General features: G+C 35.8%; 1 protein-coding gene across 1 annotated transcript in view; it reads right to left on the bottom strand.

Annotated features, from left to right (window-relative positions):
- Positions 1-25,476, bottom strand: part of Cpb1 (carboxypeptidase B1) — a 30,465-nt gene extending 4,989 nt beyond the window's left edge. The window contains exons 1-9 of the mRNA XM_050125742.1: positions 25,405-25,476; positions 25,240-25,315; positions 18,182-18,306; positions 11,638-11,737; positions 11,446-11,547; positions 10,607-10,708; positions 9,761-9,871; positions 9,588-9,678; positions 8,370-8,572 (exon numbers count right to left, since the gene is read on the bottom strand). Coding sequence (XP_049981699.1) covers positions 8,370-8,572; positions 9,588-9,678; positions 9,761-9,871; positions 10,607-10,708; positions 11,446-11,547; positions 11,638-11,737; positions 18,182-18,306; positions 25,240-25,315; positions 25,405-25,469 — 975 coding nt within the window. The 5' untranslated portion in view covers positions 25,470-25,476. The remainder of the gene's footprint in view (positions 1-8,369; positions 8,573-9,587; positions 9,679-9,760; positions 9,872-10,606; positions 10,709-11,445; positions 11,548-11,637; positions 11,738-18,181; positions 18,307-25,239; positions 25,316-25,404) is intronic.
- Positions 25,477-26,473: the final 997 nt, after the last annotated feature.

The following is a 26,473-nucleotide window of genomic DNA, read 5'->3' as shown; positions in this document are numbered from 1 at the left end:
AGAGGGAGGAGGGGGGAAAAGGGAGACGGGGAGGGAAATGGGAGGCGGGGAGGAGGCGGAAATCTTTTTTTTTTCAATAAAAAATTATATTAAAAAAATACTGTGTGTATATGTATATATACAGACACACACATATAAAAGTATATATATATGTTTGTTTATATATGGGACTATAACCCATATATAAACCAAAGAACAAAAAAAAATGCAGAAGACAACTCAAAACTCTGATTAATGACATTTTCATTGAAATCTGCCATTTGAGGAATAGGGTTTGAAACAATGACTAATGCATACATAGTACATTAACCTTATGCTTCATAAAGAGTTCTTCCTAACAGCTAGAAGCAAAATGAAGAGGGACTAAAAGAACATGCCCATGGGTATGTAGACAATTGTGGCCAGCTTGAGCTATGACAGTCTTTCAATTTAGTCCGAAATGTTATTGAAGCTGGTTTACTGATTGCCAAGAACAGGAGGAGTTTAATATATATACATCAGCATAGATAAAGCCAAACATGGCCTTTATTAATCCTTAGCTTTGAGTTTCCTACTATATTTTATGCAGGTTTTCTTAATGTAAGAGCATCTAGAGAAAAAGACAGAGTCTAAAATGTCATATGTAACTCAAAGCCTGAGAGAAAAAAGTACTACACTATTCACTGGGCCCTAGGTTGTGGGGCCTAGTGGGACGAACAGCAGACAGAGTTTTTCTCGAATGACCTGTGCTCCAGAGACCTCAGGCTAAAAACATCTCTGCACATGACATTTACTCCAAGTCCTTGCACACTGCTAGAGTTGGGCTAGTTTTCCAGAGCCAATTATTGCAATATAGAAAAACAAAATCTTAAAACCAAGTCTGAGGTATGAAATAATTCTAGAAAATGTAACTTGACCAGAATTTAACTGCCCTTGTCGATAAACACATGTGATAATGGGAACCTCAAATTATCTCTAACTTTGGTTTCCTTCCTCCTGTCCTGTGATCATCTCAACTTATACCATGGGGCCAATAGGAAAAGTTACTTTTATAATTTTGCTGCATAACAAAGTCTTTAGCTTCAAGCAGGCACCAAGGAGAAAGCACTGGACCTGGTAAATTCCTGGTTCTGAGGAACAATAGTAGTGAAGAAAGGAGTCAGGAAACAACTGGTGTAGGCCAGCTGGGCTGCTGCCTCCCCCAGATCCCGGAAGCAATGCGGACTAGAGGAATGCTACCATTGACATGAAGCAACTTTTCCATTCTCTTGACCTGCATGCCTATTCCTTACTCTTTGACAGTCAAGGAAAACACAAAGTGTGAGTCGGTAGAATTTGCAGTCCCCAGATTTTTTCTTTTGATAAAAATGGTGTTTCTCCCAAGTACATTTTAAAACTAAACATTGCATAACACAGGAAAGGTGTAACCTTTGGCAACTAAAATTTGTGGAACATCATATTTTATTTTTGAGGAAGATATAAGATCCTGTGAAAGCCAAGAGCCTTTGGCCAGAAATGCAACTCTGCTCTTACCTTAGTGTAGAGAAGTTTTTCAATCTCTGCTCTCCTGGTATTTGGCTGGATCACTGTGTGTTTATGTGGGGGGAAGGTAGGTCTCCTCAGACAGTGTTGCATGTTTATTAGCATTCTCTGTCCTCTACCAGAATATGTCAGTAAGCTCACATAGTATGCCAACCAAAATATCACACAAACAATACCAAATGTCTTCTCTGGGTATGAGTGCGTAGAAAATTAGTACAAAGTGAGGTAAAAGATACAGTTATGGCAGATGAGAATTTAGGAGAAAAGTTAAGAAGGAAGATACAGGTTCTGAAGTTGTCTCTGCTGCTGATGTTTCAGATATATGCCTCTAGCACCTTGGTTCCCCAAAATACCATCTTGCCATCAAGATTAATAGATTTAGCAATAAACTCCTAATTAAATGTAAATTTCAAATAAACTAGGGACATTGCTCTAGTATGAGGATTTGAGACACTATTAAAGTAAAAATTAGTGACTTTATGGAAAACTAAAATAAATGGGGAGTCATGTAACAGACCTGGCTAGTATTACCACATCTCTAGCTTCATGGCTCACTGTGATATAAGCTCCTATTTTGACATCCAGGGTATTCCCCAAGATGTTCAACTTTGCTACCCACCTTTTTCTACCAAGAACACTCCTTAACTCTGTTTTTCATCCTGACTTTTGATGGTTATATTCTATGTTTTCAATGCTCCATTCCTTCCCTGCCTATCTGAATCATGTCCAAGCCTTAAATCTCAAAATAAATATCACATCACCCTCTCTCTCCTCCTCCTGCTTTTCTGGATAAGGTTTTTCTATTTAGACTTGGCTGTCCTAGTACTCCCTATGTAGATCAGGCTGGCTTTGAATTCACAGAAATCAACATGGCTCCACTGCCTTCGTGCTGAGAGTAAAGGCATGCACCACTGCTACATCTACTTTCTTATTGAATATGTAACACTTGTTACCATTTCCCTCTCATAAATCCATACAACTGTGCACTTCTGGTTATGTACTGTACAGTTTCCTGCCTCTGAATTTCAGTAAAATCCTAAGTTTTCAAATGGCAGGGGTCTTAATTTATGAAACTTAGTATGCACTCAGTACAGTTTCTGTTAAGTCATGTACTATTGTCCCGGGAGGAGAGTTTTATCAAGCCAGGAAGTCCCCTGAACTTTGTAATGGTATATCATCAACAAGCTTCTCTGTTAAAAGACATTTTATGGTTTCATCTAAAACTTTTTGTGTAGTTTTTTTTTTATTTGTTTTTGAAATGAGAGATTCTGAGAAAATACTTTAAATAGATACTTTATGCCCCAGCCTCTATTCTCCTTAGCTGTTAGCAGCGCATTGACTGTGGGATTATGCCCTTGCTAATCTAATGATTAGGCAGGCCCACAGTATCAGCTGTGATAAGCATGTGTATAGCACTGTCTTTGTCTATCTTTTAACTAATATTCATTACTTTTAAATCTTTACATTTGTTTATAAATGTGACTTTACATTTCATTCACATTATTGTGTAAGTTGTCTGACATCCTTGTGTAAGGCGTCAAGATTCCTTTTTTTGAGGCAACTTAAATTGGGATTAACAATGTGTACTAACACACTTAGCTTGACAGGATTCTATTTTTGTAGCTCACTAATTAAAGTTTTATGAAGAAGCAGTAAGTGACATCCCATTGAATTGGAAGGTATTTTTAATCTGTGGTTACATTTAACAATTTTTCAGAGTATTGTAATTTTTTCTGGTTATTGTCATCTTTCTTCTCTTGGATAATGAATATATACTCACCAAAAGAATAGTCCAGGATCTAAGTTTTTACCCTGAGAAGTAAGGGCTATCAGTCAATCTAAATTAATACTTTGTAATATACAAGGTCAGAGGTAATCACAGGGGGAATGCAAAATATTTTTAGTGAATTTCCTCAAGAAAGTTGATGGTGTACCATAGTAGAATGTGTAGAAATATGTGGGCCTTAAATTGGTCAATAGTATTGAATTGAAGCCCTAAATATAAATCTACACACCTATTGAACACCTAATTTTTAAAATAAAAGAGTTCAGAAATACACACGGAAAAAAGATAACATCTTCAACAAATGGTGCTGGTCAAACAGGATGGGAGAATGTAGAAAAATACAAGTAGATCCATATTTATCACCCTGCACAAAACTCAACTCCAAGTTCATCAAAGACCTCACCATAAAACCAGTACATTGAGTCTGACTGAAGAAAAAAGTGGAAGAACAGCCATGACCACACTCACACAGAAAAAGACTCCTTAAACAGAACACAACTGGCAAAAGAACTAAATGAGCAATTAATGAATAGGACCTCATAAAACTGAACAGTTTTTGCATGTCAAAGGACATCGTTAAGAGAACAAAATGGCAACCTATAGAATGGGAAAAGATTTTTATCAACTACATGTCATAAGAGAGGGCTAAAATACAAAATACATAAAGAACGCAAGAAACTAAATATCAAGAAAATACACCAACTTAAAAATAGGGTAGAGATCTAAACAGAATTTTTAATACTGGAAATCCAGATGACTGAGAAGCATTTAAATAAATATTCAATATTCTTAGCTATCAGGAAAATTAAAACCACAGCAATTATAAGATTTCATGTTATACCTGTTTGAATGGCTAAGACCAATAAAACAAATTACAGCTCAAACTAGCAAGAATATGGCATGTGGCATAGGGGGAATCACCCTTTAATTGCTGGTGAGAGTTAAACTTGTATAGCCACAGTGGAAATCAGTGTGGAGATTCTTCAGGAAGATATAAATCAGTTTCTTTTCAATATTCAATATTCAGGAATAGTATTATTCCTGGGCATACACTCAAATGATCTTACCAAAAGTACACTTGCTTAACTTGCTGTTCTTATTGTTGTTCTATTCATCCTAGTCAGAAATTAGAAATAACCTAGATGCCCCTTAACAAAAGGGATGAAGACAATATAGTACATTGACATAATGGATTATTACTCAGCTATTAAAAGAACTGATATCATGAAATCCAAAGGTGAATTATGGAAGTAGAAAAAAAGTCATTCTGAGACCCACAAAAACACAAACAGTATGAATCTAATTATTTGTGGATATTAGTTGGTAACCAGGAATCAGAGGTTATCTATAGAGTAAGGGCCTACAAGGTGACAGAGAAATAGAATAGATAGTTAGGGATGGATTGTGGAGGGGCTAGAATGGAAAGATCAAGTGGGTAAGAGGAATGGAGTGGGACATGATTCAGGGGATATGAGAAGAGACAGTTAAAATTCAGGGACATTTCAGAGGTAATATGGAAATGTAGTAGGTACTTTCTAGAATATGTATATGAAGGTGATCTAACTGAAAAAAAAAACAAATAATGGGGATATTGTGTATCAACCTGCCATTTCTTGTCACCAAATGAAACTTCTGGTACTGAGATTTGGTTATATATAATTGAGTTACTATGTTCCACGGTGTGTTGTTTTGAATGAAAATAGCCCCCATACTCTCATAGGGAATGGTGCTACTTGACAATTATGAAGTATGGTTTCTTGGAGTAGGTATTGTCTTGTTTGTTGGGGGAAGTCTGTTACTGGAAGTTACAAATGCTCTAAGACACGTGGAAATTCCCAAACCACCCAGACTTTGGCCAAGACAATAGGTTGCTCTCTACAAACTGACAGCAGGTTCCCATTTCTGAGGACAACACCTACAAAACTCATTGAACATGGAGAAGCTGAGCTTGTGCCTACAAGAGCCTTCACCCCTATGTTTTAGCATCTTTTGTACATGAAGGTACAATGCATACTATAAGAAGAGAAATGTAAACACAAAGACAGCCACAAAGCCCTTGATCTAAAATGGTGTACTACCTAAAAGATATGATAGGGCAATGTCAGCAGAAAGCTTGTGTGAGTAACCAACTAATATCTAATTTCACATAGGTCCACTCCACAAGATAAAATCCATTTTAACATTGCTTGGGCAATCAAGAACTGAAGACTAGATATCTCAGGGACATGGTGTAAATCTAAATACTACTGCTATAAAAATACAAATAAAATGATTTGTTATGATATTCTTTCACTCATAGATCAGTGCTTTGCTGAGCCATCATCAGAGACACTTCCTCCTGCAGAAGATGGGAAGGAACACAGAGATTCACAGATAGACATTTTGTATAAGGTGAGAGACCTTGAAAATTTCAGCTCTACTTAGAATGTTTCCTTCAATTCCAGCCCCCTCTGGAGTTCAGCATTCCTGGATAAAGAGGAGTCAGAAAGGGTGTAAGAGCCAGAGCAGATGGAGAACAAGAAGCAAGAGCCTCTAAATCAAAATGATGAAACTTCATATGAGCTAACAAACTGAAGCAAAATGCGTAGAGTCAGCACAGGTCTGTACCACACCCTCTATATAATGGCTTCAAGTTGAGTATTTTTATGGAACTCCTGAGGGATCAAAAAGACAGGTTTCTAATTTTTCAGTAAACCCCTGGCCTCTTTTCCTTCTGTTGGTTTGTCTTATCTAACTCCTTTATGATAGATTTTTTTTTTGTTTTTGTTTTTTGAGACAGGGTTTCTCTGAAGCTTTGGAGTCTGTCCTGGAACTAGTTATTGTAGACCAGGCTGGCCTCGAACTCACAGAGATCGGCCTGCCTCTGCCTCCCGAGTGCTGTGATTAAAGGTGTGCGCCACCACCGCCCGGCTATGATAGATTTTTATTATAATTTATTTTGTTATATTATAATTATCCCTTGAACTTTTATGTTTACTAATTAGAGGCAAAAAGGAAGTGGATTTGGGTGAGGGGAGGAAGGGAAGAACTGGGCAAAGTAGAGGAAGTAAATCATAATCAGGATATATTATGTGAGAAAAAACCATTTTCAGTGAAAGGAAAAAAGTCCTTGGATATGGTGGCAAACTAAAACAATTTCTAATAGCCACTATCTCTAGGCTCATGGTTACCATTCCCCTACTATTAGTTTCAGCTTCTCTAAGCCTTCATGTCTAGGCTGGAAAATGAGAAGCAGACCAGAGGATTTCTTAAATTATCTTATAATTTCTAATGTTGAAAGATCCTTTTGTCCTGGACTGGCAGTGTTGGATTTACTCTGTTTTCTTTTGGCTCAGTGCGTGGGGTGGGATAAGGAACTTAGCTGCTGTTCTTCTAGCTTCTCACTTTGAATTATTGCAATATTATTTATTACTGTTGTTAACTAGTCTATGTGTGTCAACCAAGGACTTGGAAATTTTTCACAACTGGTATATGCAGTCTTATGGTTAGTACTGGAGAGATTTCCCTCTATGTCTCACAGTTTTTAATTTCCTCTGACCATAAATAAATTTAAAAGTTTATACTTCCTTGTCCTTTAGAATTTTGAAAATCCAAGTATAATTTCTGAGCCTTAAACTTCATTTGAAGATAAAATAGCATTATATTATGATGTCTACAAGAGGGACTGGATGGTTTGTGAGTCCAGAGGAATCATGAGCACTTTGTGTTCTTTTTCTAAATTATATGAAATGGCTAAATACAAATTGCACTCCACATATTCTTACTATTTCTGCATTTTTATTGTTCCTCTGAAGATGTATTTTTAGAAGTCATTTTTAATCTATAGAGCTACTTTTGATTTAATTTTCGTTTATGTTTGTTACCAATTCAAATGCTCTCAATCCTATCTTGCTCTTTTGGGCCATTGGTCTCAATTTCTTATAGCCAGAAACATCCAAACATGGCTTTAAAATATATTTGCATTGATGTGTGATACTAATGTGACTTCTATGGACTTATAATAATTAATTGCTCTTGTGATTATATCTTGATCATTGAACAATACTGCTAATATTATGAGTCAAAGATACTTAAACTTTTAAAAATTGTTCCCTATATTTAGAAAGCCTCAATCATACTATTTGATTACTGAATGATTTATTATTGTTTTATCTGATCAAACAATAAAACAAACAATTTTAGGATCTCACAGTAGGTAACAAAACCACTCAATGTTACAACTTCTTAATGCCATTTGCCATATTCTGTCCAACTCAAATCTACATTAAGCAGCTTAGCCAAACACACTGACATAAATGAGTTGTGCCATCAAGGACTTTGTTGGTTATCTCCAATATGACTAATAGTCCTTTGATAAGTGTTGTGGTTTGAAAATGAAATGTCCTCCATATGCTCATGTGTCCAAATACTCAGTCTCCAGCTGGTGGAACTGTTTGATCTTTGGAAGTTAGAGTGTTACTGGATGAAACATCTCACTAGGGACAGGCTTTGTGGTTGTGCAGCTTGGCCCCACTTGTGTTATTTTTCTCTGGGTTTTCCCCCCATGTGTGTATAAAATGTGTCCTCTCTGCTTCCTAACTGCCAGAGCAGCCTCATGCTCCTGACCTGCCTTCTCTGCCATGATGAACTTTATCTCCTCTGGAACCCTAAGGCAAAATAAATCTCTTTTGCCTTAGCTTGCTTTTGGTCAGGATATTTTTATCACAACAACAGTAAAGGGACTAATGTAATCACTATCTTGGAAAAGCTAAAGGCAACTACAGTCATCTTGAATATTAGTAAATAAATCACATTCAATGGAAATTTTCCCTGTATCAAAATTCCATCTCTTTTATTCAGTTTATTCAGACAATTCAATTTCTTAATATATAATATACATATACATACAGGCTACACACACTCACATACACACACATGGACAAACATACACAATACACAATCTTTACTCCTGAAACTAGAAAATGAACTCCCAGAAATTGTTCTGACAACTTTTTCAGAATCAGAATAAAAAGTTTCAACACTGAAATAGTCTCCTCCCTCACCCCACATTGCATGCACTCACCAATTCCTGATTGTTACTAGGCAGCTTATAGGAATAGGAGTAAGGGTAGAGCATCATCTGGGAGTATGAGTGAATTGTCAAATAGGCCTTGATAGAAGAGAGGTTCTGGCGGATAAAATCTGCCAGGGCCTTTGTCTCCTTTTCAGACTCTGCGGCTGGTCCACAGTAAGTGTCAGAGCAGGGACTTCGAGAAGCTCCCACTTCTGCAAAAATGTATATTTCTATTAGTGACCCATGATCACCTACTGAAGTTCTCATAGGAGATGTTAGGTGTTTCAGATTTTCAAATTAGGAAGCAAGACATAAGGCATTATGTCAGGAGTCTCTACAACAATTCTTCATGACTTCTCATCTATCTGCTGTCTGTCTATCTATCTGTCTGTCTGTCTGTCTGTCTGTCTGTCTGTCTGTCTATCAATCATATCTATCTATCTATCTATCTATCTGTCTGTCTGTCTGTCTGTCTGTCTATCAATCATCTATCTATCTATCATCTATCTATCTATCTATCTATCTATCTATCTATCATCTATCTATCTATCATCTATCTATCTATCTATCTATCTATCTATCTATCTATCTATCTATCTATCTAATTAATATCTATCTATGCATATATTTGGATGTTTTTAAGCAAATATAATAAGGAATTACACATGAAATCACTAATATTTTTCCATTATAGGCCTTTTTTTACATTAGTATTTATGAAGACAAGTAGTATCTGTATGTTCTGACTGTACTTCAGTCTATACTGTATATATGTATACACAATGAGATCAAGACAATATAGGAAAATTAATAGTTTGGTTTTTATTAATCATATTCATGAAAAATCCTATGTTACTATGATCACTTAATCACATCACAATTTTCATTAAATGATTATTTTAATAACTATGTCTAAATGGCTGTTAGATTAGATTCTGTAAATACATTTTACACATTGTTGGATTATGTCAGGTATGTCATTTGTGAGCTTTCAGAATTTAACATAAATATGTTCTGAGAACATATCACAGAATTTTGTTTTATACATTTTAATCAAATGAATCAATAAACTACTTTCTGTGCTTTGAGAAAGCTAAAATTCTAAAACATCAAACTTACTTTATAGTTTTTCTCATTTTGAATATTTACCTATTGTTTTCTTATGCTACTTTATCTCTTACACTTTTTAATGCTGTCTAAAAAATGGTTAGTCATACAGATACTCACCACACCAACCAGCATTAAAATTTCTGTTTGGGTCTACACCCACACAGGAACTTCCAGCCTTAGTAGAGCGGGTCTTTCTCCACATTCGACTCTGAAAGTAGATTATACGTTTAGATCAAGTATCACAGGAAGTAACTGGTAAGAATTCCATAAGTCTTTCTGAATTTATGTACCTTTGTCCAGGTGTAGACATAGCCGTCAATGTTGACCACAGGCAGAACATAAAAGTCCAGTTCATCAAGAAGCTTTGTCATCTGGCTCTCTTGTCCATAGGTGCGAACAGCCTGTATGTGAATAACAACGTGGGATTTCATGGGATGAAAGGGATAATGCTATAATTTAATGACCTGTATGCATGTTGACTTTGGTAATAGAAGCAGGGTTCTCTGCCTTGTGTCCAGCCTACATTTAAATTCAAACTTTCTTGGATAAAACATTGCAAATTAATTCAGAAGTTCTTTGAACAAAAGAAATTGGATTTCATATAACAAATTTGTATATTTTTAAAATATCAATGTATGAAGTTTAGATTTATAGAAGAACTATAAAAATAGTGCAGGGAGTTCCTACACATTTTAATCTAGACTTCCCTAATATATCTCCTTAAAGTCTTATGATCTAATCTTTGTAGCCTTGAGAGGGCTTACTGAAATCCTTATTAGTATGATATTCTAAAGGCAATGTTGTTCAATATTTTGCATGTATTGGCTGGAATTCTCACTCTTATAGCTGTCAGTCAGTCCGTCAAAGGCAAGTGAGAAAGTACAATTTAGAGAAATTGAAATAAAACTGTTTTTCTAACTTAAAGATGCATCTGACAAAGATCTGTTGACACATTTTAAAACCAATTTCCCTCAATAGGAACTGGGAATTTTGGCTTTTGTGTGAGCACGCGTGGTGTGTGTGTGTGTGTGTGTGTGTGTGTGTGTGTGTGTATTTGCTTTCTCATGTTATTAGATTATAAAGGAATTAACTGAAATTATTACTTCTACTTGTCAAAAATCATACTATGGACCCACCTCTTTTACAAACCACTGACAGAATGCAGGAGAAATCCACTCTCTTGCATGGAAACCACAATCCATGAAGATGGCAGGTTTATTTGCTTTAGCTTTGCCAACCTATTGTGAAAAAAAAAATCAAGGAAGAAATGTGATTTACCTCTTAGCACTCAGGGGTTACCCTCCATTCCCTTTCAGTGTGTGAATCCTGACACTCAAACTGTTTTTGTCTCTGGATGCTCAGTGTGTTTAAGCTAAAAGCTTGCATTATTATTAGACTTATCAAACCTACATTTTCACAAGAAGCTTGATTACCCTATTAAACTATATTCCCAAACACTTATTATCAACTACTGTTGTTAGGTGATGTGACAATGACAACCAGATTACTAATTATAAGTAATTATGATTGTTAATTTTATGAAAAATTCTTTTCTCCACTTATATTTTGTCTTTTAATTTTGGCAATGGAATTGCAGATCAGAAGTGGCATTGAGGATGATGGAAACAAATTGTTGATTTTTACCATAATGTGGCCTAATAAATGAGAGTAGCCCTACAGATGAATTCCAACAACACCTTGCAACTTGCAAATGAACTTGGAAAGCCCTTCTGGAAGAGGAGAATTTCATCCCTTAGATGCTTACAGGTGTGTGGTAGTATTTATAAGGCTTCTCATATTTTCTTTCTGAATCAATCAAAAGTAATTATGTAAATGCACATAGAATGAAAGAATCCAATAAATCTGAGCTTTAAAGGATTTTTTCTTTTAGATAAGCATGAAAACTATGAAACAGATGCTAGTGAATCAAGATTCATTGATTTAAACCACTCAGCTCATATTTAAAGATTATTACCTTGAGGAGATGTATGTTACGTCCTTCAAATGTGGTTCCAATTGTCTTCCGAGAAATGAGGTCTGGATTATCATTGGCAACTTCTTGAATCCAAGCCTCTATCTACCAAATGGAATTGTTCTTGCATTAATGTGAAATTGCTGATTCAAGCCCCAAAATCCCAAAAAGAATCAGAATCAGGGGTCCCCATACCGTTTCCCACTTGTTGTACTTGGTGTAACTGTGTCCAGTTGCACGGGTGTTGCTGTCAAACTGGGCTTCCAGAGTGTTTCTCACGTTGCTTATCAATACCCTGTTGGAGTCAAAGTGAGTGTTTCTTAGTATGAGTATAATTCCTTTCAGGGGACACACATGAAAATCAGAGCCACAGCTTTAGTGGATGCTGCAGTACCTGCACTGACTTACACATTCCCTTACTGAGTTATTTAAGGGAGATTCTATTATAAATTGCAAAATGTGAGACACTGAGGACCCCAACGAGCATGAGTATGATAAAATCTTACAGGGCCCACAACTTCAAATACTTTAGTGACTCTAAACACAGAAATGGTTTTCTTTGATATCCTTTGCCTCAGGATCATGGGCATCCACACAACAATACATATCTGAATCATATTTGTTTTATTTTATTTTTTTTTGAATTTTGGATATCTTCCAAAATTTTAGCATTGAAAGCCCCGTGTCCCAGAAACATACTCCTTATGTAATGTGAGAGTTGGCCACTGAAGGCCAATTTTCAGGATTTTAGGAAAGCAACTTACTCGTTAGAAAATCACAAAACTATGAACAGTACAAATTTTTTTTTTAGGTAAAAAGACACTAGGTTTAAAGAACTAATGTTTGTTCTAGAATATTAGTTAGCTCCTGCCTGGCTTTGAGTGGCATAAGCTATGGTTCTCTTACCCTTTAGTAAATAATTAAATATAAATTATTTATTATTTAAATAAATAATTAAGGAAATTAATAAGCAAACAAGCAGAGACGTTCAAAAGACTGGTTATTTAGAGCCTTCCAAAGCAAAACCTATGTAAGGAAATGTTTTAGAATAAGCAAAAACATATCTCAAAAGATCCAATTAGCCAGGATTCTTCTCTTTTAAGAAAATAAAAAAAATAAAAATTAAAAAAAGTTCAGAAAAAATGCTTAAGATTCTTGAGATGTCACATTAAATATACAAATCTAAAATTCTTCTAAAGCTAGGATTCGTGTAAAAGAAAGAACATGTGGTGTTTGTCTTTTTGGGTCTGGGTTACCTCACTCAGTATCATATTTTCGAGTTCCATTCATTTTCCTTCAAATTTCATAATGTCGTTGTCTTTACAGCTGAATAAATTCTGTTGTGTAAATGTAATTTTAAAAAAAGAAAGAAAAAACAAGTGTTTCTTTACTGTTTTGTTGGCCTGATAATCCAAGCAGAATCAGACAGAATCAATCCAGGCAGAACCTAGACGCTTGCCTATTCCTATAAATTCAGTTGAAAATTTCTACAATTAGGGTCATATGTTTGTGTGAGTGAGTATGTGTATTTATATCTCTCATTATTACTTTGAGAGAAAAGTATGCTCGGAATGGAAAAACATCTGAGGATCAATGTCTTTTATTTCTGAATATCCCAGACAGAACAAGGCCAGTTTGAAAACTTCTCTCATCCACAGTTAAGTTTTGCAGTGGTTTTATCTGACATGAGAGAATTGTTGATACACATCAATCATCTTATTTTGCCCCCTTGTACCCAAGAAAAACTATCAGGGACACCCTCTGAACCTCAGATGTAGTCCCCTTCCCTTTGGTGAATTTGGGTATTAGCATGTGTCTGTTCATAGAAGATGCAATAAATTAATGCTAAATTTGAGTTCTTAGTAAATTCTTTCTTAAAACTTAAGTCTCTTACTATTATAAAAGATGAAAAGGAGTAAATCTTACAGTTTATCTCAGCAAAGAAATTTTCTTTGGAATAGTCATCAAAACTTTGTTAATGAATTATTATTCTGTGTATCATCCCAAACTTAATAGCTTAAAGTCACATAGGTCTATTAAAGTATAATTCTGGAGGTTAAGAGTTACACATAGGTCTCACTGGGCTAACAAAAAGGTTATTAATATGGATATTTTTTTCTGAAGCTTCTAGAAAAGAACTGATCCCTGACTAACATTACCCCCTCCACTTACAAAGCCAGCTAGAGCAAACTGACTCCTCGATTTCAGTCACTTGGGGATGAGTATGAAGACATTTGAAGATTAAAATTGCAAGTTCTTTCTTTGTACTCAACATTTTTACTAGAGGGTCAAAAAATTGAAAGGAAAGTAGAAGGAATTGTGAGTTGGGAATAAAAAGGTCAAGTTAATGGCTTGGCTCAATTTATTATGAACTTTAGAAAAATAATGCACTCCCTGAGCCTTAATTTCATGATTTGAGAATGGGGCTTTTGATTAGAGGATACTCAATATGCCTTTCACTTCTAAGATGAATTAAATCCATTGTTCTTGGTCCTTTACATAGAAGTAAAAGTAAAAACTCTGTGTTTACAACCTTTATAAACTAAGAAAACAGAGATATTAAACCTTCAGCTAGAAAAACACTGGGAAAATTATCTCCAAGGATAATTGATAGAGAAAAAGTAGGCAAGCACAAACAAAAATGGAAAATATAAATCTGAAAATGAAAAGGAACCAATTTACAGAAAACTTTAAGAAAACATTTTTTTTTCAGTATCATCCAAAAGAAAGAAGCAACCCTTCCAAACACAGGTGAAATACTTGGAATGGGAGAAAGATCCAGTAGAAATGGCAGGTGATATATACTTTAACTTTTTATTTTTTCATACTTGGGCCTAAGTCCAGGGCCTTACGTATGCAATGTGAACATACAGTTGAGCTGTATCCCTAGTTTTTTATTCATAAGACATGCTAGAAAATATGTAAGTTACATGGCATCTTACTGGGTGTCTTAGGAAAATATATCCTAAGTTAACTGCCTTAAGACTTTCAGTAAACATATCTTATTTAAAGCTGCAATCATAGCCATTGTTAGTATTCAGCAATCAGTGTTAGGTGGATGAAACAATGAAGCTCATAGAACATGTAGTTATCCTTTTAACACAGCCAACCTCAAGTTCAAATGACATTAGAGAAGACTTAGCAACTATAAAAGGCTTTTGGTAGTGTTTCGTTGCAAAAAGAGACGTTCTCTTAGAATTCTGACTGTAAGCATTTTTTTTATCAATAATAGAGATGACAAGTTATTAAAAAACATTTTGAATTAAAGATGATGCTCAATAATAAGAATGTCCATTTGCACCTTGGGAAAGAGCATTGGAAGACTTTTATTGTTGATCAGATTGAAATGCAATGCTCTACTTGAAGGCTGGGGTTCACCTCAGATGATGCTTTGCAGCGTTTTAGTTTGTTGGCTTTATTAGATTTAGAACAAAATTTTACTATACCAAATATTATTAAATATTACTATTAGTTACTATTGTAAAAGCTTAAAACAATGCCTCTTTATATAGTAAGGATGTCATTGTGGCTCTAAAATTCATAGACATATATACTATATACTTTCGTATGTTTTTTATGACCATGCCATCCAGTTTCCATTTAATTTTTTAAAACATGCAAGCAAATTAGATCACTGTGATTCTCAATAAGATACAGAATATTATAGCTGGAAAGGAAAGAGAGACATGGTATAGTTTTACCTCATCTCCTGCCCCCACAGATTCTGGAAACTGGACTATTAAATCACTAATTTTTTGGTCATTATTATTCAAAGACACTTGCCTGCACAATACTTTTTTTTAGATTTTTTTCTTTAAAACATATGTCTATGAGTGTCTTGCCTGCTTGTATGTCTAGTGCATGCAGTGCCTATGAAGGACAGAAGAAGGCATTGCATCTCTTGGAACTGGAGTTACAGATGGTTGTGGGCCACCATCTGGGAGCTGGGGATCAAATGCTCCATCCTCTGCAAGAGCAGCCAGTGCTCTGAGCCATCTCTTCAGCCCTATACAAATTTTCAATATGATAGTGCAAGCAGTTAGCAACATTAAGTCTCTGATTTGAAGTAAAGAAGAGATGAGTTTCTTGGGATCTTTAGGAAGGGGCCTTGCAGAGTACTGTCAAAGGTTGTGTCAACTTAGCTTCAAACTGGACTCTAAAGTCCAATATTATTCAATCTCTACTCTTTCTACATTCAAGGATACAATCTTAGCTTTTGGAACTATAGTTTATCTTTTTTAGGTACACATTTTGAAATTTGTTCCATGATAAAACTCAAGATATGACTGAAATTGCTGAATGATACAAGACATAGTGAAGAGTATGAGATCTACTGTTCATATATGAACCACATTTGGTGGAACTTTTGCAGTTGTTGGTCTCTGAATATACAAAAATAGTTAACTGTAAGTTTTTTGTCAGTGAGAAGCCAGCTTATACAAACTAATTACCATCTGAAGTTATAACAGGGTACTTAAGGTATACTGCTTATGATTTGCGCAGTTATTGCTGGAGTGATCTTCCAGGATTCCTGGGAACTTTTTTATTATTCAGGAATATTATATGCTTCAATATTCTAAGCAGAAATGCAAACATTAAAGGGGAACACTCTATACTGCAATACACAACATGCACCCATAACCACATGGAATCTGCCAATAGAAAAAGGAAGGGAATCTTCTACTTTATGTGGTTATGAGAACTGACAGGAGGTTGGAAAAATCTCAATGTATAATTGTAAAAAAAATGATGTAATATATGAACAGAATCAAGACATCTTTTTGGTTTCTACTTGTATAGGTCACAATCACAACTCTTTGTTTTTGTGAGAGAATTCTATAGAAACTCATCTTTATGTAGATTATTAAGGCATTTCAATCTGAGAATTTGAGGTCCTTGCCAGACTATTAAGAACAAAGTATCAAACATGACTCTTAATGTGCAATTTACAAGGTTATATTTTTTTTAAGAGTAAAACCTGTTAAGGTAGCATTTTGATACCTTTCTTAGTAAGGAACAGAGAGCTAAGTCAGATAAGGCATGATAATGGAGCAAACCATAGCAGTCATGTGATATCCTGAAAAGCTACCATACTGTGTTGGAGAGATAACTCAGCATTCGAGAGTAGGCACTTCTAGGAGATCTGAGTTTGATTCCCTGCACACACATCAGGAAGTCTACAACAGTCAGCAACTCCATTTTCAGAGAATTTGATAGCCGTTTTGGCCTCTGAAAGCACCGTACTCATGTACACAAACCCACACTCATACAGACACATGTATGTATAATTTTTAAATATATAAGTCATTAAAAAGGCAAGTGCATATTCTCTCTTTGTACAAGAGTAAACCAGAGAAGAACTTTCAATAGTAGTAAAATTATAAATGCAAATTAATAGCGTGTTGTTCACTTATCACTGTCTTTCCTCATTGCATCTTATATCTTGTGGCTTCAGAAGCTGAGGCTGAGAAACTAAAGCAGATCGTAAGGTTTCATGCCAGGAATTTGCAGAGGCAGTGATAGACACTGGTGTGGTTTTCTCCAAAGCATTTCTGGTTGTCTATGCCACTTCTGATAATGGCATAAGTTTTATAGCTGACTTCTGACATGTTCCTTGACACAGACACTATTTCTACATTTTTAAGATGTAAAACCCAATAAAGTAATTTTTGATGCTATAATTGTGTACTTAATATTTTCTCAAAACATAATGCATATTTGCATGTTTGATCAGGGATTTATGGGTAAGCATTTGCACATCCTAGACTAAAATTCAAGAACTTTTTGTTCCTCCTTGAGCCATCCCTGAAGGAAGAGATCTGTGTTGTCCCAGGATCATTTCTTCTCTTCCTCTCCTGGAGATGCTGCTGAGTCAGCATGTTCTCTCCTAACTTTAAGCTGTAGCCTGTCATCTGTTCTCTACTTACAGGATGGCTTTTCCATGTTGTAGTTTGGCTGACCCCTACATACTCTTCAGTTCTCAACCAAAATCTCATTTTTTTTGGTGATCCTTCCATGAGCCATACATTTCATTCATTCTCCTCAATCCCCAGTGCTCTGCTCTTTCTAGTAACTATTTTACACCACTGCAATCCCTCATTTGAAGTTTATCTTCTCCTAATGGATGTAAAGTCCTAGTCGCCCTGTTCTGTATCTAATTACCCAGATACTAAATCTATTTTGGGTTGTCAGCCAATGAACAACTTTCTCTTCTTTAAAAGGCATGCTCACTTGAATGTTGTAGACATAACAATGTAGTATTTGGGGAGAGCAATCTAACAGTTTATCCAAGTCCACTCTTGTTATTTAGAGTTCATGTTCTTTTCTTTTGACTGTTCTTCATGACTCCTGATACTGGTGGTGGGGGTCCTTAAAAAGGATATGTTATCTCTAGTTTTAAACTACAGGAGCATGAAGAACCCTCACTGCCCAAAAGAGTTGTGGTTGGGCACCCAGAGAGAGGAGTAGAGGATAAATCCAGATGATAGCAATGTCCTATGACTTGGCCTTGACTCTCTATATCATTTTAAAGCACTAGTAGGCCACATATTTGCCTGGTTAGAGACTGAAAAACATTTTCACTAAGCCATTAATTTTTAATCTATAGGTCTGGTGCCAGCTCCACCATTACCACTTTGTGTGGGAAAACACTCCCTTCTTCTTGTTTTAGCTTCCCTGGGTTATTCACAGACTTAATAAAAGGAAAGAGAATTTTGATAGCTATAAAATATAAACTTACTCATAGTGAAATTCATTCTGCTCCAGAAATTTCTCCACAGCGGCAACATCTTCTGCTTTAACATGAAAGTCAACTGTAGTGAGAGGTTTCACTTGTGTAGCAGAATCTGGTTTCCAGAAATCAATCTGAACAGGAAGGAATATGAAATAAACATCTATAGTTCAAATTAGTATCTGAGAGCATTTGAATGCTCTACTTCATAGAATTATCTTAGAACTTCCGATCTTTAGGAAATCTATAAATATCTAATTTGAATTAGTAAGAATCAACAAGTTTTGTGCCAATAAAAATGTGTACAAGGCTGGGGAGATGATTTTGTGTGTAAGAGTGTTTGTTGCATAAGCATGAAGTCTGAGTTCAAATTCCCGGAACATATTCTACAAAACAAGCTGTGTTTTGGGAACTTCTTATATCCTTTAAGATCCCAGCCTACATTGAATGTGATCTCAAGAACTATAAGTACAGATGAAAAGTGTGCACGGCTCCCCTCTTTTTTTGCTCTTGGATTCTGTTCCAGTTCCCAACACATGCAGTGTACTGCAGTTCACTACTTTTACTGTGAGTTTATCCCTAAATAAATAGACCTTTGTTATATTCCATTCCAGGCTATTGTTGAACTCTTTGATGCTACTACAATATGAGTGTAGTTGCACTTACCAATAACACCAGTGTTTAGGAGGGGCAAGGAGAGAAAAGATAAAATGATCCCTGGCTGACTGCCAGTGTTCTAGGCACAGTGAAAAATCCTGTCACAAGGGAGTAAGGTAGAGAATGACAGATGAGATATCTGACATCCACCTCTGGCCTCTGTGTGCACAGATGGGTATATATAGCAGCAACCAACCATAGGCACACATAAACCTTATACACATGCACACACACACAAATACGTACAGACATATATACAAAATTAAAACAATGATTAACAAGAAACATGAAGAACATAATTTTTTCTCATATTACTAGTTTATTACAGTATAATCTAGCTGTCCCTTTCTGTTTTTCAATTTTTTGAACACTTGCTTATTATATTATTATATATTATACTATATATTATTATATTTATAATATGTATACAATATTATATATTACTATCTCTGTTGTAATTGCTAAAGCTGCTGAGTGATAGTAAATTCACTACATATCAAAAAGGTAGTAAAGAGAAATTGAGCCTCCCTTTCATAATCTTGGAACTTATTTCTGTAAAAGTCACAGTATTATGAGTCCAAGAGCATCATCCCTATGTGTTCTCTAGAGTGCTTAGAAACAAAATACTCTTGAGTTATCTGTAGTATACTGAGATTTCTATCTTATTCAATAACTGTTATTGGGACATATCACATAATGGGCTTCAGGTTGGTGACACAATAGTGGATGAATCAAATATGACTTTTGTCTTCTTTAGGAAACTTTAGAAAAAAGTAGGAAATAATAGTGTGACTGGCACAATTGTTTATTCTAATGCTTTTATTTATGTATACATCATCACAAATATTTATTTTCATGGAAAAATATCAAATAGGTTGATATTTTTATTTGATAGCAAATAGGTTGTTGTACAGATGTTTTTCTATTTTTTTCTTTAAATTGACAGAGGCCTGGAAGTCTGTGATAAATCTGACATTAGGTCTTGCCTTGCTACTGTGTCTCACTCAATACATGGCTAGATGTTTGTAAGCTAGACTCGGTAATATATGACTACTGCTGATACGTGGGGCCATTCTTGAGAAACTTGGAAGGACAGATTTGGAGGCTGTTCGCCAGAAACTGAAGAGGCAAGGTTTTAAGGCAACCAAGTTTCTGATGCACTTGCATGGAATCTAGTGACTATAGCTGGCCCTGATGAACTTGAAACCACAGTACTAGTCCACTGGATGGTGAGCCACTGAGCAGGCTATAGAGGATGCCAGGACAGAAGGACATGTGTTTCCAATGAGAGGGATCTTAGAAAAAGAGTGTGAATGTGAATATAACAGACAGTTAATCAGTTACTTTAACAGTAGGTAGGAGAGGACTGGTTAAAGCGTATAACTCAGAGTTGAAGTAGGGAGGATACAGATTGGACTAAAATGATAGTGGTGACAATATAAATGTAGACCACAGCAAACACAGAGGAAGCTGGGGTGAAGTAACAAAGCTGGCACTATAAAGAGAAAAGCTGAGGATAGAAGAGAAAGTCTGTTTTTGAACACTAACTTTAAGTTTGTGTTTCTGACCTGCCAATATCATCTTAGTTGTAGACATAGGGATTTAACATGGGTGACCTCAAAGTGTCTGTGGCCAACATTGACAGTGCTTGTCACACGCATAATTACTGACTTTTTAGTGTACTCAGGACCTCACTTTCAAGAACTATATATTTTCTTTCCTTCCAAAATCATGAAAAGACAAATATATGCTCTAAATAGACATGGGATGCTGCAAAAATAACTCAGGGAACTTACTGAACATATGACCTTAGGAAATAACTTCTAGGTTTTCAACCTATTAGTCTCATAGGTGGAAGAATTTTGAAATGTGTGGTTTGTGCCATTTCCTGGAGATTCCCTGTGGGTCAGTCTCCAGTTATTCTTTGTGACAGTGGTTTATTAATGCTGCATTGACTATGTTCCCGGCTCTGTATCACCCCTCTCCCATATTTTCATGATGCTCACTGTATTTTCTAATGAGCTATTTTTCTTTCAGTCTTGATTCTGGGTTTGCTCTGGAAGAGTACTTATCGAAATGTTAATTTTCTGCTCAAAAGAACAAATGCCTGCTTGATATGTTTGAGGATGGTTCTAACATAACCTCTCCTTCTGTTATGAACCTGTAAATTACCTTTTCTGGCTTCCTCACTTCTTACTCATTTTCCTAGCTCTGCTAAATATTGGAAAAATAGAAGTGTTTGTGTAACTTTTCTTGAACTTCTACTGTAAGAATGATGGACTCTTGAAGAGGGATTATTATAATGTTGAACAACACTTACAGGCCTAATTTGAGGCTGTTAAATATTTTCAATTTGAAAGGCTAAATGTAGAGCACAGTGTTGGAGTGCTTATGTACTCTAGGGAAATCTCTGCACTCCATCTGACACCTAGCCCTGCAATACGAAACACAAGAACATTCCTTTTGACAGAGACAGCTGGTGTGGTTAATATCCACTCATGTGGAGCACTGAGCACTGTGAGTGTGATGCAGACTTGCAGTTCTGGATACAGACCCATTGCTTCTTCAGAACCAGGGAAACAGAAGGAACACAGTGTCCTCACAGTGGTTCCCAATCACCAAGTGGTTACAAATGAGAACCTCAAATAATAGCACAAGGAGGGAGAATGAATTTCAGGAGTTCGACTTGTGAAGGAGAATTAAGGAAGTGAGGTGATACATAAGATAAAAAATATGAGAAAATGAGCTATATTGGTCAGTATTATAAAACTAAAACTGTAACATTATATTATAGCGCACTTAGTGACAGAGATCCACATGGAACATTTGTTGAGTTATAAATGACTATCTCTAAGTGGAATCTTGTAAGACTATAAGTCTAGTCAATCAGATGTGGGTAACTTGAGTCCCACTAAAATATAGTACACAAAGGCAAGATAAACTGATGTAGCAACCTGAAATTCAGGCTGGGTATGTTGCTCAGGTGGTACAGTGCTTGCCTAGACCAAAAGCTCAGGATCTGGTCTCGAGTACTGCATAAAGCCATACATGAGTGTGAAGGCCTCTAATCTCAGTACTCGGAAGGTAAAAACTGGAAGATAAGAAATCCAAAGTTGTCCTCTGCTACATAGCATATTCAAGGTGCGCCTGGGCTACATGAGTTTCTTTCTTTCCTGTTAGATTCCTTGGAAGGTAAGTTTAGCAGATAAGAGCAAAACTATTGGTACTGGGGAATTAGAGTTTTCACAAATATGCCCTGTTTGTTTCACACTGTAAGTGACTGGGAGTCAAACAAGCAAGTCTCTGATTTATCTTGAGAATTTTTTTTTCACTTGAAAGTAAAACAATTTCTACTCTAGGCCTAATTTAGACAGCAGGGAGGAACTTTCTGATATGTCAACAATAAAAGAGATAGTAATAATTTTACTTTATACATAGAAAAATATACTTAAAAGAGAATCCAAAGAAAACTCAGAGGACAGAGAGTGCCACTATAAATGTCTTGATTGAAAGGACCAATTATAATGTAGTGCAAGGTGTACAATAAAACCCCCACTCTGCAATTTCACTTCACAAGACAGAAAGTGCTGAAGCACACTGTGGCTCTGATGCTTCAATACATCCAGTTCTTGAAAGGACATGTTCAAAAGCTGGGAGGAAGGACACACTGACCAAGGATAAATTAAAAGACTAAGATGCTCCTTTGATGATCTTATCAGGAAGGCTACATCCCACAATACACTGCACCACTGCACTAAACAGAATTTAGACATTTTGAAAATTTATGTTGGAAATAAAGAAAAACATAAAGAAGAAGCATGCGGCTTCCTGTGTTGAGCTAGAGTGTGCTGCCACAGCTGCAGGAAAGCTGGTTTATTTATGTCTCCTATGACTTCCATCTTTCCCAAGATTTTTCAACTTCCAAAGAGAACATTGAGGTTCAAGTTAGATGAGGAGAGAAGCGATTATACTGTCATGGAAATTGTATTCAAAAGCTCGATCCAATGACACACTTATATACCTATTTGAACTCTTACAACAGCCCACTAGGGAGACAATATTACTACCATCACAAATGAGGAAGGTGAGGTACAGAGAGGAACACAAGACTAGCTACAAGTAGTATATTCAGAAACTAAGCCTGGTGAATCTGAGACCAGCCCCTCTGCTTGACCACAATAAAATGGGAGAATTCAGATGACTAAAACAGTATGTCGGATAGCATTGCTATATTGAGGAATCCAAATGGTCCAGGGGATTACTGGGGGAGTGCAGAAGTTCCTTGGGAAATAGATGAAGCAGAAATGGTAGCCTCTGGGACCCAGGATTGATGCCAATAAGCTACAGAACCAACCTGAAGCAGATGGGCCGTGAGTGCTCAGGAAAAGGAAGAGTGATCTCTGGGAGGCATCATGAGTTAAAGTCCCAGTTAATTTAATCTGATAAATGAAAGATTCAACTACTAGCCTTGTTCTTTGAAGCATTTGATAAACTATTTCTCCTGATATGTCTTTTTATAAGCCAGAAAGCTACACAGTGCTATCTCTAGATAATACAAAGCTTATATAAGGTAGTTGAGCATACTTATCCTAAGGAGAGCAAGCTGATAAATCATTTTCATTTTAAATGCCCTACATGGTACATTGGAGACTGATGATAAAAACATATTAACTAAATGAACTATAATGAAGGTCTATTTGTATGGACCCCTTACTTACTCAACATTTTCTTCACCCATAAAAAGCATAAATCAAGAAGACATGCTCGAGGCACTGAAGAGGTGGCTCAGAGGTGAAGAGAACTGGGTGCTCTTCCAGACAACCTGGATCTGATTTTCAGTACCCACATGGTGATTCACAACCATCTGTAACTCCAGTCCTAGAGGATCTAATCTTGTTAAAAGAATTTCAGTATGTTGGAAACAGACTATAAATGTAAATTTTGCAAGGCAAGTTTAAAATCCCAAATTTATATTAAGGTGAGCACTGAAAAGAGAGGATTACTTGCTTGAGGGTAATTTGTGTGACAAAAAAAATGATTCATATTTGACCCAATTAGTATAAGTAGAATGTGCTCTAGTATCCCTGAGGTGTGAAAAAGTATGTTAGACCAGAGTAATAAATGTCTGTGAAGGCAAGTGATAGTCCTGAAANACACACACACACACACACACACATATATATATATATATCCATCAAGGTGCTCCTGGAGGCCCACTGCCAATTATGAAAGATAAACTTTCAAAATAAAATAGGAAGATTGAACTGTCTCCAGAGGTGATACAAATGCTCCAGATTCTATAAGCTAATAAAAGGAGAGATGATAGAAAAGCAAAGAAGAAAAACCTTAGAGCTAACTGGTATCTGACTCAGTTGCTTCTAACGAGTCCAAGTTAGAAGGAAGGCACCTCCATCTTGTTATATTACAGAAAACCAACAGGGTGGTTTGTAAAATGTTCCTATTGTTTCTAGAAGCAATTACTAATCAATGCTAGCAAGTAGGGATGCTACTTCCTAGCAGAAGATTCTAGATTTGAAAGGCTAGAGTAGATGACTTTATGTTCTCTTTGAACTCAAACTTCACATTTTATGATTATGACACCTTCTTCCTTTTATGTCATTTCTCCATGTCTACCTTAAAAGTGAAAACAGAAACGATACACTTAGATGATAGATAAATAAATAGATGGATGGATGGATGAACAGATAGATACAAATGTGGATAGGTGGATGGATAGGCAGACTGACACCTAAGAGCTAGGAGATTGTTTTGACTCATATACTCAAGAATAAATAACATTGACCCAGATGATACTACTTGTACTCAGAAGTAGATTGCTGTCACACTATACACAGAAGAAAAAATGTAAATTCTAACCCATGGGTAATTTTTGAGTAGCATGATTTTATTTTTTTAAAGCAAAAGATTAGTATGGAAATCACTTGTGAGTTTTATCTTCTTTTTATCTCTCAATTAAGGACACTACAGTCAAGGTCAGAGAAACTCAAGTTCTGTGATTAGAAATGAGAGAAAATCAAAGGGAAATATGACACACAGTTTACGGAAATGAATTTGAAGTTGGAAAAAAGCCTGGTTTTCCAGTCATTTCCAAATTGGTCATTTTTCTCCTTTGTCTTGGAAGGGAAGTGACTTGCATGTTAGATGTTCTATGACCTTCAGGACAGATCCTCTTATCGAGCTGTCATTGCCAGCTCTTCTAAAAGGTTCCATGGATTTATAACACATCAGGGCTTGCTACAATCTAATTTAAGCAGCAAAAGAAAGCATTGTGGCATTAAGTACTTTCCAAGTTTTATGTCTTGCATCTAAAATTCCTGTCATTTCTCTTTGGTAGAATCAGAGTAAATTAGGCTTTAAAGTTAGTGTAAAGCAGAGAACTGTCACTTTACCTGCTTGATGTTGGCCAGCTCCTGAATTAAATTGATATGGTCTTCATCAGGTACACTGACACGGAACACCCGATTGCTAAATGGTGAAAATAATGAATAGAAACGTAAATTTCAGCAATGTGTCTGAAATTATCAAACTTTCTTGGTAAGGAAGGATGAGCTTACCCATCAAAGTCCTCCGGAGAAGGTTGAGCCAGGGCCACACTCACCAGAACCAGAAGCAGCAACATTGTATCTGATAAAGACTCCACCGTAGCAGGATCCCACCTGCTTTTATAATCCAGAGTGTTCTTTCTGTTTTCCAGGTTAAAGGGGGGGTACTATCAGATCTTGATTAGTAATTTTCCTGGCACGGTTACTTTGGTAGGCATATAAAGTCTAAGACGTTATCTTTCTCAACACCTGTAGAAAGAGCAAATTGTCTCACGTTCCAGTTTGCATGGAACTAGTTTGCACATTAAACCTAGAACCATTGAAAAGGATTAAATAAAATCTATGTTATAATCTTTTAATTTTCATTTTGAAATGAGATCTACATACAGTAAATCAGGTATATTAAAGTATGTTTAATTGGCTTTGGCAAATATGTAATCCCCCAAAGGCAGAAGACATTTTCTAGCTTAAGGTTTTCCATTAGCACGTTGTCTTATATATTTTAAAACTTCCTTCAAGAAATTACTATTGAAGTTTTTAGCTATATATTAATTTTGTCTATTCAAACTTCATGTAAATGAGATTGTATTTACCATGTGCATTTTTTGTATAACAACTTCTTTTGTTTTTCAGATTAATCCTTTTAATATTCATGTCTTTCTACACACAATCACCATTTCACTGTGAGCATACTCCAATTTTTCTAGTTGCTTTCATCATTTCTAACTTTGTGCTACTATAAATAACACTTGAACAAACATTTTGTACAAGTCTTTTTGTTGACATATACTTCCATTTGGTTGAAATTGATGAATAATAATTTGGGTGCAGGCTTACCATGATCCTACCAAGCATTTTCCATAGTGTTTACATGACTTTAAGCTTTGGCTAGTTGCTTTAAATTCTCTACATTTGTCATCTTTCATTCTGCTAATTCCAGTAACTGTGAAGTGACTTCACAATGACTGTAGGCTGCATCTTCCCAATAACTGAAATTGCTCAAGACCCTTTCATGTGTTTAATGATAATTTATGAATCTAGTTTTGTGAAGTGTCTACTGAAGTCTTTTGAAAAGAAATCC

Source organism: Alexandromys fortis, unplaced genomic scaffold, assembly GCF_014885135.2.
Source record: "Alexandromys fortis isolate MF-2015 unplaced genomic scaffold, M_Fortis_MF-2015_v1.1 scaffold_184, whole genome shotgun sequence".
Classification (NCBI taxonomy): Eukaryota; Metazoa; Chordata; class Mammalia; order Rodentia; family Cricetidae; genus Alexandromys; species Alexandromys fortis.
Note: the sequence above shows the minus strand (reverse complement) of the source record. Positions and strands in the feature narration are given on the sequence as shown.